Source organism: Nycticebus coucang, chromosome 21 (genome assembly GCF_027406575.1).
Source record: "Nycticebus coucang isolate mNycCou1 chromosome 21, mNycCou1.pri, whole genome shotgun sequence".
In the NCBI taxonomy this organism is placed as follows: domain Eukaryota; kingdom Metazoa; phylum Chordata; class Mammalia; order Primates; family Lorisidae; genus Nycticebus; species Nycticebus coucang.
Window position 1 is genome coordinate 35,559,003 of NC_069800.1, and position 17,379 is coordinate 35,576,381.

The following is a 17,379-nucleotide window of genomic DNA, read 5'->3' on the forward strand; positions in this document are numbered from 1 at the left end:
AGAGCTGACAAGGAGAATCTTAGTCCTGTAGAGGTAAGATGTGAGTGTGCAGGGTTGGGAGATTGCGAGGCCTTATACTCACCATGGCTGCCAGGCTATGGTGTGCCTGGCTCTCAAAGCCTCACATTCTCCCAAACCTAACATCTACTTTTCTTTCCCTCTCCAACTTTCTAGAGCCATGAGATTCAGGAAAATCTCTGTAGATGTCCAGCTTATTAAAAGTCAGATTTGTTAATAGGGAGCCCCCCATAACAAAGGCAGATAGATACTCCTGGGTCTTCCCTACCCAGGACCCACAGAGAACTGTAGATGAGCCCTTGGGGGTACCCAGACACCCCCTTTCAACCTGTCACATCATCTGGGGACAGGCGCTGCATTTCTACTGCTATCATGCCTCCTAAGGTGGCACCTTGGAGAAGGGATAGGGTCAGTGGTTACATCTTTTGGCTATTGGGTGGGCCCCTTTGAAGAACCTTCTCCCTGGGCTGGCCCTGACAGAGAAAGGCTACAGATAGTGTAGATGTGGACAAATACATGAGCAGCATACCAGTGTCTGGACCATGTGTGGCCTCTGCAGCCTCAGGCTTTTAACAGTCTGGAAGACATCCAAAATCCCCTCTGCTTTCACACGCTCCAGGACGGTGCTTAGGGCACAGAAGGTCCCTGTCCTTCCTGCCCCAGCGCTGCAACAGAGCAGATACAGTTACCACAGCTGTGACAGTTCTCTGCGGAGGGAGTGAGAGGCAGTGGCAAGGAGCAGACAAAGACTAGGGCTGGTGCTCCTGAGAGGGTCTGAAATCCAGTGGGGCTCTTAGGGAGGCATGCATCCTAGGCAGCCCCATGTACCTGGGGAAGGACACCCAGGAGACCACAGGGACAGCCTTCCCTCACTCCTCACCAGCACTGAGCCTTTGCTGTTTACCTCTGCTTGCTGAGGCCAGAACTGGTTTTAGTCCTGTCTTTTCCGTCCTTTGACAAATCCTGCCCCTCTGCACTGGTGTCTACTAATTTTTCTCCATACCTCCCATTTATTTCCCAAATCCACAGAATCTAGACACTAACTCTGTGTTCAACACCATTAGCTGATTAGAGGCAAGAACTCTGGGCTTCTTGGCAGGATGCTCAGGGAAGGCTTAGGGAAAGGCTATTCTTTCTGGGAAAGGAACACCTCAGGCCCACAGCAGGAATATGCCTAGGGTGCTGAAGGCATGCAGCTAGATCTAATGACAGAAGGAAAAAGAGTGGCAGGGGGCGAGGTCGGCCCCTGCTGTACCCCTGTAGGTGCTGGGTAGGGAACCCTCAGATCACGTTGAGCCTTGTAAGCCATTGTTAGGGTTCTTTTCTTTTTGAGATAGAGCCTCAAGCTGTTGCTGTGGGTAGAGTGCCATGGCATCATAGCTCACAGCAACCTCCAACTCCTGGGCTCAAGTGATTCTCCTGCCTCTGCCACCCAAGTAGCTGGGACTTACAGGTGCCCACCACAATGCCCACATATTTTTTGGTTGCAGCCGTCATTGTCGTTTGGCGGGCCCGGGATGGATTTGAACCTGCCAGCTCAGGTGTATATGGCTGGCACCTTAGCCGCTTGAGCCACAGGCGCCAAGCCTGTTAGGGTTCTAAGTAAAGGAGTGTATTTCTTCTAAAATGTGATCTCAAACAACATGTCTCAAACAAAATTTACCTTTTCCTCCAAACAAGCCTCCTTGCCAATCTTTCTTCTGTTGCACACCAATCATTACCAGCAACCCAGGCTCAAACCTGGGAGGCTTCCTGACTCCTATTCTCTTTTATCCTATGTTCTTAGTCTTGTTCATTTTTCCTCAAACTGTTTTTAAAATAATTGTCCTTTCCTCTTTTCCTGCTTCTTAAGGAGGCCAGATGGCCACCCCATACAGCCCAGCTGGTGTCTCTACTATCATCTCCTTTGCTGCTCTCTTGTACCCCATACCCACCCCAAATACTCTCTGGCCCAGTATCTGAACGTTATTAGTACCCAACATTTCATGTGCCAAGTTCAAACTCCCAAGGTCCTGTCTTAGCATCTGGCCCAGCTTTGGTCATCAAGCTTGGCTGCCATGTGCTCACCAATATCCTGCTCATGTCTGGCTTTCCCCTTGGTCTAGCGCATACTCCCTATAGCCCCTGTCTGCCCATCCTTGCTGTCCCTACCCCCTTGCTAGGCTGGAGCAAGCCATACCTGCAGTGCACAGTGATGGGGTGGTTCCCTGACTGCTGCTGCTGCTTCTGCACGGCCGCAATGATGCTGATCATGCCCTTTCCGTCGCTGGGGATGCCCACTTCAGGCCAACCATGGAAATGGAATTGCCGGATCTGCCGGCTCTTGTTCTCCTTTGGAGGAAAGGGGATCAGGGAGGCAGGGGCAGTTCTGTTCTCCCTGTGGGAGAGGTACACCCACCACCCACCTTACCCTGGTGTTGGTAACCAGGAGGTCTCGGACGGTGTAGCTCTCACATTCCTCTTCTTTCTTCAGCTCTACATTGATGTCTCCATAGGACACCAGTCCATCAGATGGCCAGTACTGAGCACACTTCTCCTGGAGGACAAATGGGAGAGGTGAGGGGCTCAGACACCACGTATGGTAGAGGCAGCACTGCTCCAGGAGCAGCTGGCCCCCCTCTCTGTGCAGCCACCTCTTATCTTACTCCATCCCCAAGGTACTGAAAACTCAGGAATAATACATTCCAATTAACTTCCAATCTTTACCAGAGGACATGTGCACACTGACAAGAGTCTGTAAAGAACTCTGACTATGGATCACAAGGCATCCAACTCAGTAACCGGAGATGAAGAGGAGGAGGAGGAGGGAGTTTTTTTTAAATTTTTTAAAACTTTCTTCAAATTAATATGAGGGTACAATATTTAGGTTACATTGTTCTCACTTCCAGGGTAAAATTCCATTTGAAGAAGGGCCCCTCACCCAGGGGGCATGTTATACACCCTCACAAAGTGCACAGTAGGTGAGATCTCGCTTCATGCCCTCCCTCCTTCTGCCATATGTCCTCCCCCCTCAACTGCACTATAATAGTGTTTTATTGTTCTTATAAACGTGTAATTATTTATATATTAATTTTTTTTTTTTCTTTGCAGTTTTTGGCCGGGGCCGGGATTGAACCCACCACCTCTGGTATATGGGGCTGGCGCCCTACTCCTTTGAGCCAGTGGCACCACCCCTTATTTTTTTTTTGTAGAGACAGAGTCTCACTGTCACCCTCAGTAGAGTGCCATGGCATCACAGCTCATAGCAACCTCCAGCTCTTGGGCTTAGGCGATATTCTGGCCTCGGCTTCCCCAGCAGCTGGGACCACAGGCACCCGCCACAACGCCCGGCTATTTTTTGTTGCAGTTTGGCCGGGGCCGGGTTTGAACCCACCACCCTTGGTATATAGGGCTGGTGCCCTACCCCTTTGAGCCATAGGCGCCACACCTTAATTTTTTTTTTTTTTTAATTGAGACGGAGTCTCATCATGTTGCCCTCAGTATAGTGCTGCAGCATCGCAGCTCACAGCAACCTCAAACTCTTGGGCTCAAGCAATTCTTTTTTTTTTTTTGAGACAGAGTCTCACTATGTCACCCTCGATAGAGTGTGGTGGCATCACAGCTCACAGCAACCTCAAACTCTTAAGACTTAAGTGATTCTCTTGCCTGAGCGTCCCAAGTAGCTGGGACTACACAGGTGCCGGCTACAATGCCCGGCTATTTTTTGGTTGCAGTTGTCATTGTTGTTTAGCAGGCCTGGGCTGAGCTTGAACGCACCAGCCTCAGTGTATGTGGCCGGCGCCCTACTCACTGAGCTATGGGCGCCGAGCCTCAAGTGATTCTCTTGCCTCAGCCTCCCTAGTAGCTAGGACTACATGTACCCACCAAAAGGCCTGGCTATATTATTTTTTTAGCAGCCCCAGGCCGGGTGCATGTGGCCAGTGCCCTAACCACTGAGCTGCAGATGCCCAGCCTATATATTGATTTCATATTAGTATGGAGTACACTGGATATTTGAAGGGAAAGTCTTTCTTCCAACCCCCTCCCTTCCTGGATGTTTCCACACTTTACAACAGCTCTCATTTGTCAGATTGCTTATCTAGAAAAACCTAACCTGCTCACATTCCCACCCAGCCATGGTGCTTCATCACAGCCCAGTCCACAGTGCCCTTTGGTCCCTTCCCTTCATCTTTGACCTGTCATGGTACCTGACATGCTAGCACTTGTCTTCTGTCCTTTCCAGTAAGTAGGAGATGGTTTACTGTATGTCCTTCCTTGCACCTGGCCTGATTCCCTCTATAGCTCCTGTGGGAAAGAGCTGTATCCTTTTCCATCTTTGTATTCCCAGCACCTTGCACAACGCCTGGTATATAGTAGGCTCTTGATAAGTATCTGATAAATGAATTTGTTCAATGTTTGCAGAATAAACTAAGGCATAAATATGTAAATAAAACACAATTGTGATACTGTCCATTTCTTCAGATCTCAGATTCTTTGCTGTTGGCAATTTAAGCATTCTCAACTATACACGTATTATGTTTATTAGAAGAGATTGGGGGCTTGGCGCCTGTAGCTCAGCACCTAGGGTGCCAGCAACATACAACAGAGCTGGCAGTTTGAACCTGGCCCAGGCCTGCCAAACAATGATAACTACAACGACAACAAAAAAAGTAGCTGGGCATTGTGGCGGGCGCCTGTGGTCCCAGAGCTACTTGGGAGGCTGAGGCAAGAGAATCGCATAAACCCAAGAGTTTGAGGTTGCTGTGAGCTACGATGTCATAGCACTCTACCAAGAGTGACTAAGATGCTGTCTAAAAAAGAAAAAAAAATGGGGGGAGACCGGGTACAGTAGCTCTCGCCTATAATACTAACATCTAACGCAGGTGGATTACCCTGAGCTTACGGGTTCGAGACCAACCTGAGCAAAAGTGAGACCCCCCATCTCTTAAAAAATAGCTGGGCAGGATGGCACCTGTGGCTCAGTGGGTAGGGCACCAGCCCCATATACCGAGGGTAGGGGGATCGAGCCCAGCTCTGGCCAAACTGCAAGAAAAAACAGCCAGGTGTTGTGGTGGGCGCAGGCGTTGTGGTGGGTGCCTGTAGTCCCAGCTACTTGGGAGGTTGAGGCAAGAGGATCTCTTGAGCCCAAGAGTTGGAGGTTGCTGTGAGCTATGATGCCACAGCATTCTACTAAGGGTGACAAAGTGAGACTCTGTCTCAAAAAAAAAAAAGGGGGTGGGGTGGGATTTGGAAGACATTAAGGAAAGTAGAAAAAAATTAATAGCCTCACAGTCTAAATAAAATCACTATGAAAAGTCCATTGTAGGCCAGGCATGATGGTTTATGCCTACAATCCCAGACTTTGGGAGGCTGAGGCAGAAGGACTGCTTGAGGCCAGCAGTTTGAGATCAGCCTGAGAAACACAGCAAGACCGTGTCTTTGCGAAAAAATTAGAAAACTGGCTGGGTACAGTGGAGTGTGCCTGTAAGTCTCAGCTAGTAGGGAGGGTGAGGCAAGAGGATCACTTAAGCTCAGGAGTTCAAGGCTACAGTGAACTATGATTGCACCACTGCACTGAAGCCTGGGTGACAAAGTGAGATTCTGTCTCAAAAAATGAACAAACAAACAAAACAAACAAACAAAAAAAACCCCAAGCTTGGTAACTGGGGTTTAATCTCAGATTTATCTTTAGACTATGAAGTGTACATAATGACATCCTAAAGAAGCTGAAACAGAAGCTTTTCTGCCTTTCTCCTGATGTCTTTGTTTACCTTCCCCACACAGCACTAAGTCTAATATATGGTTTGACGCTAACAATGGTGATGAGGATGTACAGCTTTGTGGGCAAGGGACCGATGCTATCACATTTAACAGATGCTTTGGAGAAGTAGAATGCAGCCTTGGGCTGGGCTGATCCAGTGTGGAGCCTCTCTATTTATCCCTCTGGTTAAAATAGAGTGGAAGGAGAAAATGGGGAGAAGAGAATTTTAAGTTTGAATTCCTTTGAGATATTAATTTATACAGGTACGGAATTTATATTTTGGAATCAGACTTTCTCTCTGAGAATTTAATACTGCATGAAGGTGAGGAGTGGTAGAGTTGCTCTGTGTAAATATAGGCACCCTTTAATGTACTACTTAGGCTTATTGAACTACAATCTCTGGGAGATACACTTGACATGAATGGGAAATGGAACAGAAGGTGCAATTTTGTCTTGGAGGCCAGTGAGACCTCATAAAGGATATTGTTACACTGGGCGTGGTGGTGTGTGCCTGTAGTCCTGGCTACTGGGGTGGCTGAGGCAGGAGTACTGCTGTTTAAGCCAGGCGTACTGCTGCTTGAGCCAAGAATTTGAGGATGCAGTCAGCTATGAATCACACTTGTGAATAGCTACTGTATTTCAGCCTGGGCAATATAACAAGATTCCATCTCTTATAAAAAGAAAGAAAAAAGCCTCTAATACCCTCTCTTGATCCATTAAGAAGCTTTTTATTTATTTATTTATTTATTTATTTTGCAGTTTTTGCCTGGGGCTCGGTTTGGACCCGCCACCTCCGGTATATGGGGCCAGCGCCCTACCCCTTTGAGCCACAGGCGCCGCCCACCAGTAAGAAGCTTTTGAGTACAAGACTTTCTGTGTGTTTCACTGGCTTTAGGAAGACAGAGGCATAAGGCTCAGCAGTAGGTAGAGGGCAATGGGCCTTCCCCAACTGATGGCAGTCTTGGTGAACAGTCAGGAGAACGTGTGCATGCACAATCCTTCTCCTTACTGCTAACAATATGCAGTGTTTGTGCAGTTCTGCACTTTATTCTAAGCCTTCTTCAAGGATGGAAGAGCCTGGGTCTGATCAGGTAGAATTGGAGGGGTTCACTGGGCCATGTTTTATCTTGGGGCAATGGACCGAGAGATTATTCTTATGCTCACCATTCCAGCTCCTCTGCCTGGTCTTGAGTCCTTCTCATCACAGATCTGTGGGTGTGGGTTGGGGTGGTGGTGGGAGGACCACATATATGGCTCAGGTCTAATGTGCATGGTCTATCACAGTTGGTGAGAAAGGGCTAGCAGATATGCACTATGTTCCTTATAATAATGCTCATCTCCCAACTAGCCTTAGTTACCTGAGTGATGTTTCCTTGAGCGAAAAACTGAGGACCTCAACAAAACCTATTGTTGTTAACTATAAAGGCCTACAAGTACGTCTGTTGATTAGGTACAAGATACAAGTCTGTGAGAATAGCTAATGAGTTAAATGATGGATTGAAATTGAAAAAAGTCTTGATAATGAAACATCAGAGTGAGTAAATATGTAAAGTCTATACTAAAGTTAAATAAATTGTACAAGAACAGAATGAGGAACAACTAATTAGCACAACTAATATAAAACACATTTTATGTTTTTAATTTTTAACTAAATACAAATTCAGTGAGTCATGAGTAGGTGCCATGCTTAATTTGCACCCCTCCCCCCTCACTCTTTTGAGGCAGCCCCTCACCACTGGAGTACAGGCCACCAGAACTCTTCCTCTCTGCTCCTGGCTTGCTTATTTCTATTATGTCCTCCTACTGCTACCAGAGGGAGTTTTAAAAACATACAAATTAGATACTGTCAAGAGCTCTTTAACTGATTTATGAAGTCCAGACTCTTCAGTATGGTTTGGAAGGAACTTTCTTACTTGGCCTTGCTAGCTTCTCTAGGCTCATTCCCTTGATTATCTGATCCCTGTTAAGTGATGCTCCAGAACCAATGAACCACCCATTTACTGCAATGTGCAACCTTAACAGAAAGGGTTATTAAAAAAATAAGGTCTGGGCTGAGTGTGGTGGCTCACACCTGTAATCTTAGCACTTTGGGAGGCCGAGGTGGGAGGATTATTAGAGGCCAGTAGCTGAAGACCAGCATGGATGGGTAATACAGTAAGGCCCTATCTCTATCAAATATTAAAAAAATTAGCCAAGCATTATGGCATGTGTCTGTAGTCCCAGCTACTTGGGAGGCTAAGGCAGGAGGATCATTTGAGCTTAGGAGTTAGAGGCTACATTACCCTCCACCCTGGGTGACATGGTATGTTATTATCTCTAAAAAAAATTTAAAAATAAAAATAATTTTTTTGGTCGCCCTCAGTAGAATGCTGTGATGTCCCAGCTCACAGCAATCGCCAGCTCTTGGGCTTACGCGATTCTCTTGCCTCAGGCTCCCCAGTAGCTGGGACTACAGGTGCTCACCACAATGCTGAGCTATTGTTTTGTTGCAGTTTGGCTGGGGCCAGGTTCCAACCCGCCACCCTTGATATATGGGGCCGGTGCCCTACTCACTGAGCCATAGGTGCTGCCCCAAATAAAAATAATTTAAAAAAAGAATAAGCACTGTCAGAATGTTACAACACAGACTGGGCTACCCAGTAATATGGGAGGTGAGGAAAATAATGCTGAGATTGGTACAGGCTGCAAGGTTCTGACTCAGGAACAGTGTTAAGAGGTTTCCTATACTGAGCCAGGCCTTGTGTGGGCACCTGTAATCCCAGCTACTTGGGTGGTTGAGACAAGAGGATTGCTTGAGCCCAAGAGTTTCAGGTTGCTGTAAGGTATGATGCCCATGGCACTCAACACCAGAGCAACTGAGTGAGACTCTGTCTCAAAAAATAAAAAAGGGGGTTTCCTATACTGGGAAGGAGCTGACCCAGGGGCCTTCCAAGGTCCCTTGTTAGAGTTCCCAGAAAATGAAACTCTTCAATTGACTGTGGGTTTTCTTAAAAGATCTCTTTGTTACTGAAATGTTAAATTGTAATTTTTTAAAAAAATTTCTCAAATTCTGTTGCTTTCTTTTGTGTTGTAAGCAAACTTTTCTTTTGTGTCCCTCCTCAGGGACACTCACATGGACTACATCTCAGAGCCTTGGCCTGGCTCTGTATCCCTCATCTCTTTGGCATTGCCCTCCTGGGGAGGAGGAGAGGAGTGTGTATGCACGAAGGTAAGGCTGGGGAAGACTGTATTCAGGAGAAAAGTAAAAGGGTATGAACTGTCTGGGAATTAAAAGCTCAGACCATATAGCTTTTCTAGTCCTGAGAGAAGCTAATGACTGCTCAGACACCAATTGGTTGGGCAATACTACCTGGAAATGGTTCTTTGGACAGTCCAAAGGAAAGGTCCAAACATACCTTCTAGCTTCCCCCACCTCTCTATTTACATACCCTTTTCATTCTATCTCTGTCTTCCACTGCCCAGGACCTTTTTTTTTTTTTTTTGTGGTTTTTGGCTGGGGCTGGGTTTGAACTTGCCACCTCCGGCATATGGGACCGGTGCCCTATTCCTTGAGCCACAGGTGCCGCTCTGCCCAGGACCTTTTTGAGCTTACCTGGCCTCTCTCCTCTAATTCTGTCAGCATCACGATAGAGCAGGATTTCCACTCCCAGATCATTCGCCAGAAGTCCTCAATTGTGTGGAGAAGAGGGCCCTGGCTGGCGATGTAGGAATCCTTCTGGCGGTAGCCCTACACAAGCCATGTCAATTACAGGGGTGAGACTAGTTTAATCGGAAAGGGGTTAGTGGAGAAGACAGGCCACTAGGAAAGGATAGGAGGGGCAAACCCATCCTAGGCAGAACCTCCTCCATCTGACAGGCTGGTCCATTCCTATCAGGGCTAGGTAGGGAATAGGAATAGGTTCTAGAGCAGGGAATGGGAGTGGGGTCTAGAGCTAGAATTAAGAGAGCAGGAATGTGCTCAGTGCCCGTAGCTCAGCAGCTAGGGCGCAAGCCACATATAACAAAGGCTGGCAGGTTCGAACCCAGCCCAGGCCTGCCAAAACAACAACAACTACAGCAACAACAAAAAATAGCCAGGCGTTGTGGCGGGCGCCTATAGTCCCAGTTACTTGGGAGGCTGAGGAAACAGAATTACTTAAGCCTAGGAGTTTGAGGTTGCTATGAGCTGTGACGCCATAGCACTCTACCAAGGGCGACATATAACTCTGTCTCCAAAAAAAAAGAGAGAGCAGGAATGGGAAAGACAAGAGCTCAGTTTTTCAGCCTCTTGACTGTGGTCTGTGCTGAGAACTTTTTCCTCCAGTTATTACACTGGGGCATGTCCTTAGTTTCCCCTCAACTTCTGCTCTTTGGGGCTGGACAGACCTAGTGTGCAGGTGGCAGTGTATTAGTTTAGTAATTATTGACTGTCTTGAAGATAATCCTCCCAAGCAGGTATGTGATGGAAGCACTGAAAACCCCAGAGATAAATCTTCATGGGGTGTTGGGAGCTCGGGGAACAAACCCACCACTTACATCAATGAAGGACGCATTCACATAGTCTGTGTTCTCTTCACCCCTTTTAACTGGAATGATCACTCTGTTGAATTCATCTGCAAGAAGGACAGCAGCTCATGGCTTTCCAACATCTCCTTTCACTGCCCCCACCCTAGGCCCTAGGTATCTACAATCCCAGCTGGGCAAGGACATGCCTGTTCCCAGCCCAGGAGGGAGAAAGCCTTTGGCCTGTATGCTTTTATTTCTAGAAGTTTAAAGAGAACTGGGAACAACAGAGGTAATGTTGTGATTCTTGTCTCCAAGCAAATCATTAGTACCTGAGAAGTGGAAGGGGTGGAGGGGATTAAGGGATGGGGCGATAAGGCTTTGGGGTGGGGAGAAGGCTCTTACATGGAATGATCTGTAAAACCCGGTTCTTCTTCATGTTGGCTGGGAGGTTTCCAGTCCGCATCTTGTCATTTTGGATTTTGATTGATGTTAACTTCTGAATGAGGAAAGGGAGGGGAGATGTCACAGATCTCAGTTACTGAACCTGACAAGATTATGCCTGCCACCGGGCCTGCACCTCCAGGCCACTTGCTCTGACTTCCATTTCCACCAGTTCTTGTTGGAACATTTTTTCTTCTGTCTTTAAGCTCAGTGAGCAAGCCAAGAGAGTATTAGAGAAACAATTACTTTCCAGGCTCCTGGGGACTCCTCTGGGATTCCCCTGGCTTAGAGTTCTATGATCCCAGAGTAAGGATCATAGTACCACACTAGGGAGTGTATGCCTCCTGCCCCACCATCTGACAGCCCTCAGAGACCTATAGACTCTTCAAAAAACTACTCAGATGTGTATCTTCTTTTCTCCTGATTCTAAGGTTCCTAAGTGTAGCCCACATATCAATATTTGGCTTCATATTGTTAGAAATGCAGGATGATCTCAGGCCCTAACTCAGACCTGGTCAATTAGAACCTGCATCTTAACAGGACACAAGGTAGTCTGAGAAGGACTGCTGTAAGGAGAGTGATCCTCTCCATCCCAGCCCAGAATCTCTTGCTTCTGGGAGCACTTTTACTGATGACAGCACAACTTATGTTTTAGGCATGTTCAGAGCCATTACCTAATGGCACATAAGCAGCAGTTAGCAATCTAAGGTCCACTGGCCAAATCCAGTCTACTGCCTATAAATAAAGTTTTACTGAAATAGCCACACTCATTTGTCTATGGCTGCTTCTGTGCTACAAAGGCTTAATATTTGGGACAGAGACCATATGGCCTAAAAGGCCTAAAATATTTATTAATCTGACCATTTTGCTATATATTATAATCACCTGGAAGGCTGTGGGGTGGGGGGGTCATAAAAAATACCATTGCCTGTTTCTTTTTTCCCCCTAAAAACAATTCAAGTATCTAATATGCAGGATGGGTTGAAAATGACTGGAGTATGAGGACAGGGCCAGCTCCTTAACTGCTGGCATGCCTCACAAGGGAATTCCCTGTGTGCTGGTAAATGTACAAGGAGTTTAACATCCCATATTCCCCATATCACATGATCCTTCAATCGAAGGTTGTGCAGCTCTGACTCACCTTAAACTCCTCCTCTAATCCATTATTGCTGGTCCCTGGGATTTTGTTGTAAATTTTCTGCAGGTGGGTTTCTAGAGAGGTTACTTCCAGTTCTGTATCCCCATAGAGATAATGTTCCAGAAGGGCTTGGTATATGAAGACATACTGCATCTGAAACATGGATGAGCCCAAGCTCTCAGTTACAACACACAGCATGGTCCTTGTTCCAGATAGCCAGCCCTCTTGGACCCCCACTTCTCTCCAGTCTACTTCTTTGATCCTAGCTGGGATAAAATGATTCCCTCTTATTGCCTCTTTTTGTTCCACTTTAGTGAAGCAGGTCTGAAATGCATGAGTCCCTCTGGGTATGCCTAGCTTGGGAGGAGGGTCCTGGTCTGCCTTAGGGATGTTGGAAACCTGGAGAGAAGGACAAATCCAATTCCTGCTTATTCTGGGAGTACAGATTTAATATACTGTCTGAAGGTGCTATCAGAAATCTGGCCCAGCCTTCTGCCAACCTCCCTTGTGGTGCTGTGCCCTCACCATAGAGCTCATGATGCTGCTGCTCCCAGTTGTGGCCAAGCTGCGTCATGACTCTCTGGTCAGTGGCTGTCTCAGCTGCCTGTTCCCTTAAAGTTCAGTGAACGTGACATCTGCATTCCTGACTCTCCCAGGCACAAAGCTATAGCATCTTCTGTGTTTCTTTAAATACATAATTTATAAGGGCCCTCCCTCACACTGCATGATGATCATTTACAATAACCTGGGAGACTGAGGGAATCCTCTGTATAAACAGATGTTTTGGCCCTGGAATGCCCCCACCCTCTGCTGACCCACAGATCACTCACGTCTGTTTGCACCATCTGACAGCGCTGTGCCCGGATCCGGCTCACAAAGCCATATACGTCCACCTTCCGCTCTGTGTGCATCATGTCCAGCATGGCATCAATGACGACAAAGGTACCTGTACGCCCTACACCCGCACTGCAGCCAGAAGCAGGGTGTTACAGGGAGACCCAGCATGCCTTGCAGGGTAGATGGGGGAGGAGCAGCATAGGCAGGGCTCTTTCTCCTGGTTTTAAATTCTAATTCTGAATGGGGGGGGGGGGTAAGGGTGGGGCTTTGCTGCAGCCAGCAATCCCTGAACTCCTAATCTCCAGCTATCAGAATTGGACCCTTAGAAGGGTCTGAAGGCTGCAAGTATATATGGCCAGCACTTGACCCAGACTGTTGGCATCACAGCATTCCTTTCCCAATTTGGAGGTCTGCCTTTCCCTCTAGTTGTATTCTCCACCCAGTAGTGGAACTTGAGGGATCTCTGTGATTACTGCCCTGGGGCCCCAGTAGCTCATCTGCTCTGTGCCAGCTCCCTCAGCGAGGGCCCCTGGGCTGTTCCTCTCCTCTGGCCATGGGAACAGGATGTGGGGAGCCAAGGGTCAGGCCATACTGACCTGCAGTGGACCACGATGGCCCCTGCATACTGAGGGTTGCAGGCCTTCACCTTCTTGAGGAACTTGAGCATGCCGATGGGGGTGAAAGGCACCCCAAAGTCTGGCCAGCTGGTAAAGTGGAACTGAGTGATGAGGCGTTGTGGCTTTCTGTTGGTCACATCGCCGACCTGGAGAGGGAGGAAATCCTGGGAGTTGCCCTGATACCCAGAGGTGGATAGTACCAGGGCAGGGAGGTGACAGTGTGGTTGTTGGTGACAATGGGGAAGCGTTAACTATGGACAAACTTCCCCAACTCTATGTGTCAGGCAGGGCTGTAACTATTATTCTTGGCCTGCAGATGTGGAAAGTGAAACTCAGAGAACTTAAATGACCTGGTCAAGGTCCCAGAACTAGTAAATGGTAGGGTCATAGGTAAAATGCAGGGATTCTAACTCTAAGTCCCCCTATCATAGCACCATGCTGCCCCTTAGCTGAGGTGATCTTTGTTCAGGCCTCCAGAGTCACTCTGAAGAGCCAGGAGCAGTCTCAGCACATGCTCTGGAGTAGAAAAGGAGGAGAGGGGAGTCAAGCATCTGGGAGACACCACAGCCTTCTGATGTTCCCTTCCATAGCACTAGATTAGACCTATCTTGAGGTTTTTTTCCTGCAAGTCATGAAAATGTTGCTCCTTTAGCTTTGATGAGAAGTTCCCTGGAGCACAGATCTCTGGTTTCAGAATCCAAACACAATGCACGTTCAGCCATTCCTGACCACCCTGAGTAAGAAGCAGGATGACGCAGCCTGTTCTCTCCCTCTTAGTGGTCAGTAAATCCTAAGAGCCAAGAAAGGAGGTAGGAGACAGTACCTGCTGAATACAGAACTTCCGAACTGTGTAGTCCACCAGGACAGTCACATCCTCTACGGAAACACGGATATTGCCGTAAGTCCAGCAGCCTTGGTCTGGCCAGTACTGGGCGCATTTACACTGGAAAGAAACAAATATGCATTCCATGACCTTAGACTGCCCACTGCCAGCAGATGCAAAGGGCCTAAGAGAAGAGACCACAAAGCCCAGATGGCTCCGTGGCCTCTTCTTTCACCTCTGTCAGCTGTTGACTTATTTATTCAAATTGCTTTTTTCTCCCTTCCATCTTATTTAGCATAATTTGCTAACTTACACATAGCCCCAGCTCTGTATTTGTCGATCTTTCTGATTCCCACTTGTTCCTCTTTGGTTCATTGTGAATCTGAAGTCATTTTACTTACAAAATCTGTACTTCCATGATATCCCAGGGTCATGCTCTAGGGACAAGTCTGCCTGAACCCCTAGAAACAGAAACCTTCTATGAGGGGCCACCAGAATGGACTGATACAGCCTATAAACATGTCATGAGAGGCCTAAGGCCTTCCCTGATGCCTGGGCCTTGGATGGATTCCAAGAGCCAGAGGTGTGGATGGAAGAAACTAAACTTCAACCCCAGCATTATCCTTCTTAGACATGCAGAGCTGCGAGCAATACACCCAATATGTCAGGATAGTCTTCAAGGTGACTCAAGGGCCATCTCTGAGAAAGACTGTTATGAATGGGGATTCCTTTCTGGGGCTAGATCCAGGGGTTGGTGGCCTAGTGATGGGGCTGGCCAGGTCAGGCATGGACTCGGTAGTCACAGAAGGAAAAGGACCAGCCAAGGTAGCTGCCTTCAGGATTAAGCCAAAGCCTTCGTTTTCCTGTACCCCTGCACAGTCTCAGTTCATACAGTTTCCTCTGCTGACTCTAGGATATACCAAACGCCTCAGGAGGTAGGATAGGAAACCAGGGGAATGAAGGACTAGAGAAGCCAGGACAGCCACCTCCCTGTGGCTCTTCTTTAGCTAACAGTCTTTCTTTCAGTTTGTTTTGGAACCAGGGTGAATTATCTGACTATTAAAAATAGGAATTGTGCTCCAGGCACACCCTAGGGACACCTAACACTGCCAGGGTATGGAAAAGGAAAGCCTGTGTCTGTCTGGATGAACTGCTGGCAGAGCAGCCACCAAAGGTAGACAGCCAGGCTTAAAGTCAGAACTCCAGTGGAGCAGTCTCCCTTTTGGTTACACCTGTATTAGGGGCCCTCCTTCCTCATTTCTCCACTCACCTCCTTTCTTTCCTTTAGGTTGGTCACCATGACAATGGTGGCTGTATTTTGCTCCCAGATCATCCTCCAGAAATCATTCACTGTTTCTTCTTTTGGTCCTAAAGTAGCCAATAGGAAAGATGAAGATATTACACACATGGGAAGAAAAATGCTGGGAAATTGGGAACATCCATTCCTGACTTTTGGAAGCCTGTGCCCATATGTTCCAACTATTCAGTCCATACATCCATCTACCCACACTAACTGAACATTTCCCATGTTTCCATCACATACTTGCCAGAAATTTCACCAGCATTGAGTGAGAGTAGGGAAGGTTGTCAAAATATAAACAGAACATAAACAATGTCTCTCAAGGATATTATAGTTAAGGATTAAAATCATAAGTGGTCACCAGATACCTACATTATGGGCTAACAATTAGCTGAATGATCCATATGACATCTAGTGCTTCCTATCATGCTCTGAGGTAGGTTGTCATCAGCCTCAGAAAGGTTGGAAGTCAAAATTTATCTCCCACATAGCCTTTTTCAGAAGCCCCTACAAAATTCTAAACAAAAATGAGAAAGCGAAGAAAGCAAGGGAAAGAAATGATATCTAACACAACAGAGATGGTACTGATAAAGGGAAGTCTTAGGAAGGTAACTCTGCCAGTGCTAGAAGTCAACCAATCCATAACAGAACTAAAGAAAGGTTCTAAAGGATCTCAACATAAAAATCTTTTCAAAATTAAACCTCACGCATCTGAGGGTCCTGAGAGAGGATATATACTTCTAATAAAGAGTTTAGGGGAAAAATCAGTGGTAGGTATATGAAAAACTAAATGAATAGGAAAAAGGGACAACCATAAATTCCTGGGAAAGAGGGGGAGAAAAACTACAAAAAAAAAAAATCATAATACTATGTGTTTCAGCTGTGAATAATATTTGTATGCTCATAATAATATACATAACTAATATTACCTTAACCCAAAATTGTGATTTGACTCTACTCGGAGAATGGGGAGGACATGTGTGTGCACACTGGTCTGACTGAGGGAAGGTACCTTGTAAGGGGATTAAATGACTGTCATCTACCACAACTGGTTGCCTCAGGGCCATTATTCTGAGAAAGTGAAGAGGGAAAGGAAAGACAACTTTGTAGTGTAAGTTTTGTAGTCCCTCCTGATTTTTGTCAATTGTATTCCCTTTGGTAAAAATTAAAACATGATAGTATTAAAAAGAAAAACAAATAACAATAGCAGTGGACACTTGCCCAAAAGATGCAGTGAAGGGGAGGTGCTTCTCTGTCATACAAGGCCAGGAGAATGTCCATGGGGAGCTGACATTTGAACCATGTCTTAGGGTAGATTAGGTTGCTGGGAGTTAAAAAAGGGGCAGAAGAGGCACTCCAGGCAGAGTGAGAGCAAAGAACACTAAAGGCCTAGGGACTGCAAGGAACCCAGCAACACCATTGGACAGGGTGCAGGAGTAGCAGGAGATGGGACTGGAAAGATAGGTGAGGTATTAGAACCTAAAGGGCCAGGCCAAGGCAGAGGTATCAGTCAGCAGGAGACTGCAACAGAGCTGGGAGGAAAGATGGGGTAAGATAGAAACAAGGACTTATCTAATGCAAGGGGCAGGTAAGAGATCCAGATGATCCTAAATCTGGCTTGCGATTTAGGTGGATTACCTTCTAGTCATCTTGACAGCCAAAGAATGTAGGAGGAAAGCAGTTTTGAAGTTGAGTAAGAATCCTATTTTAGTATCTGATGTTGAATCTGAAGAGTCTTGGGGTGTGCAGGTGGAAGGGTAAAAAGGCCCTCTGAAAACATGGGTCAGGAGCTAACGAGGCAGCAGCCAGTCCAACAGAGGTGGGTATAGATACGGTCTTGCAAAGGAGACACAGGGGAAGGAGAAAAAAGGGCGAAAGAATGCTGAGGATCCTCAACATTATTCTAGTTCAGATAGAATAAAGTCTGGGAAGGAGAAAAGGGAGGACAGATGGAGAGGCAGGAGAACTGAGAGAAAATGG

At 46.9% G+C, this 17,379-nt stretch overlaps 1 protein-coding gene across 9 annotated transcripts in view; it reads right to left on the reverse strand.

Annotated features, from left to right (window-relative positions):
• Window positions 1–17,379, reverse strand: part of PTPRA (protein tyrosine phosphatase receptor type A) — a 203,475-nt gene that overhangs the window by 938 nt on the left and 185,158 nt on the right. For 8 of the 9 annotated variants that reach the window (XM_053574772.1, XM_053574769.1, XM_053574765.1 and 5 more), the window contains 11 exons: window positions 15,370–15,467; window positions 14,100–14,219; window positions 13,256–13,422; window positions 12,653–12,788; window positions 11,826–11,975; window positions 10,646–10,739; window positions 10,274–10,350; window positions 9,351–9,485; window positions 2,429–2,554; window positions 2,198–2,349; window positions 548–683 (listed from right to left, as the gene is read on the reverse strand). In XM_053574772.1, coding sequence (XP_053430747.1) covers window positions 548–683; window positions 2,198–2,349; window positions 2,429–2,554; window positions 9,351–9,485; window positions 10,274–10,350; window positions 10,646–10,739; window positions 11,826–11,975; window positions 12,653–12,788; window positions 13,256–13,422; window positions 14,100–14,219; window positions 15,370–15,467 — 1,391 coding nt within the window. Of the gene's footprint in view, window positions 1–547; window positions 684–2,197; window positions 2,350–2,428; window positions 2,555–9,350; window positions 9,486–10,273; window positions 10,351–10,645; window positions 10,740–11,825; window positions 11,976–12,652; window positions 12,789–13,255; window positions 13,423–14,099; window positions 14,220–14,500; window positions 14,563–15,369; window positions 15,468–17,379 lie in introns of those variants that run through there. The other variant, XM_053574774.1, reaches the window with a different exon arrangement.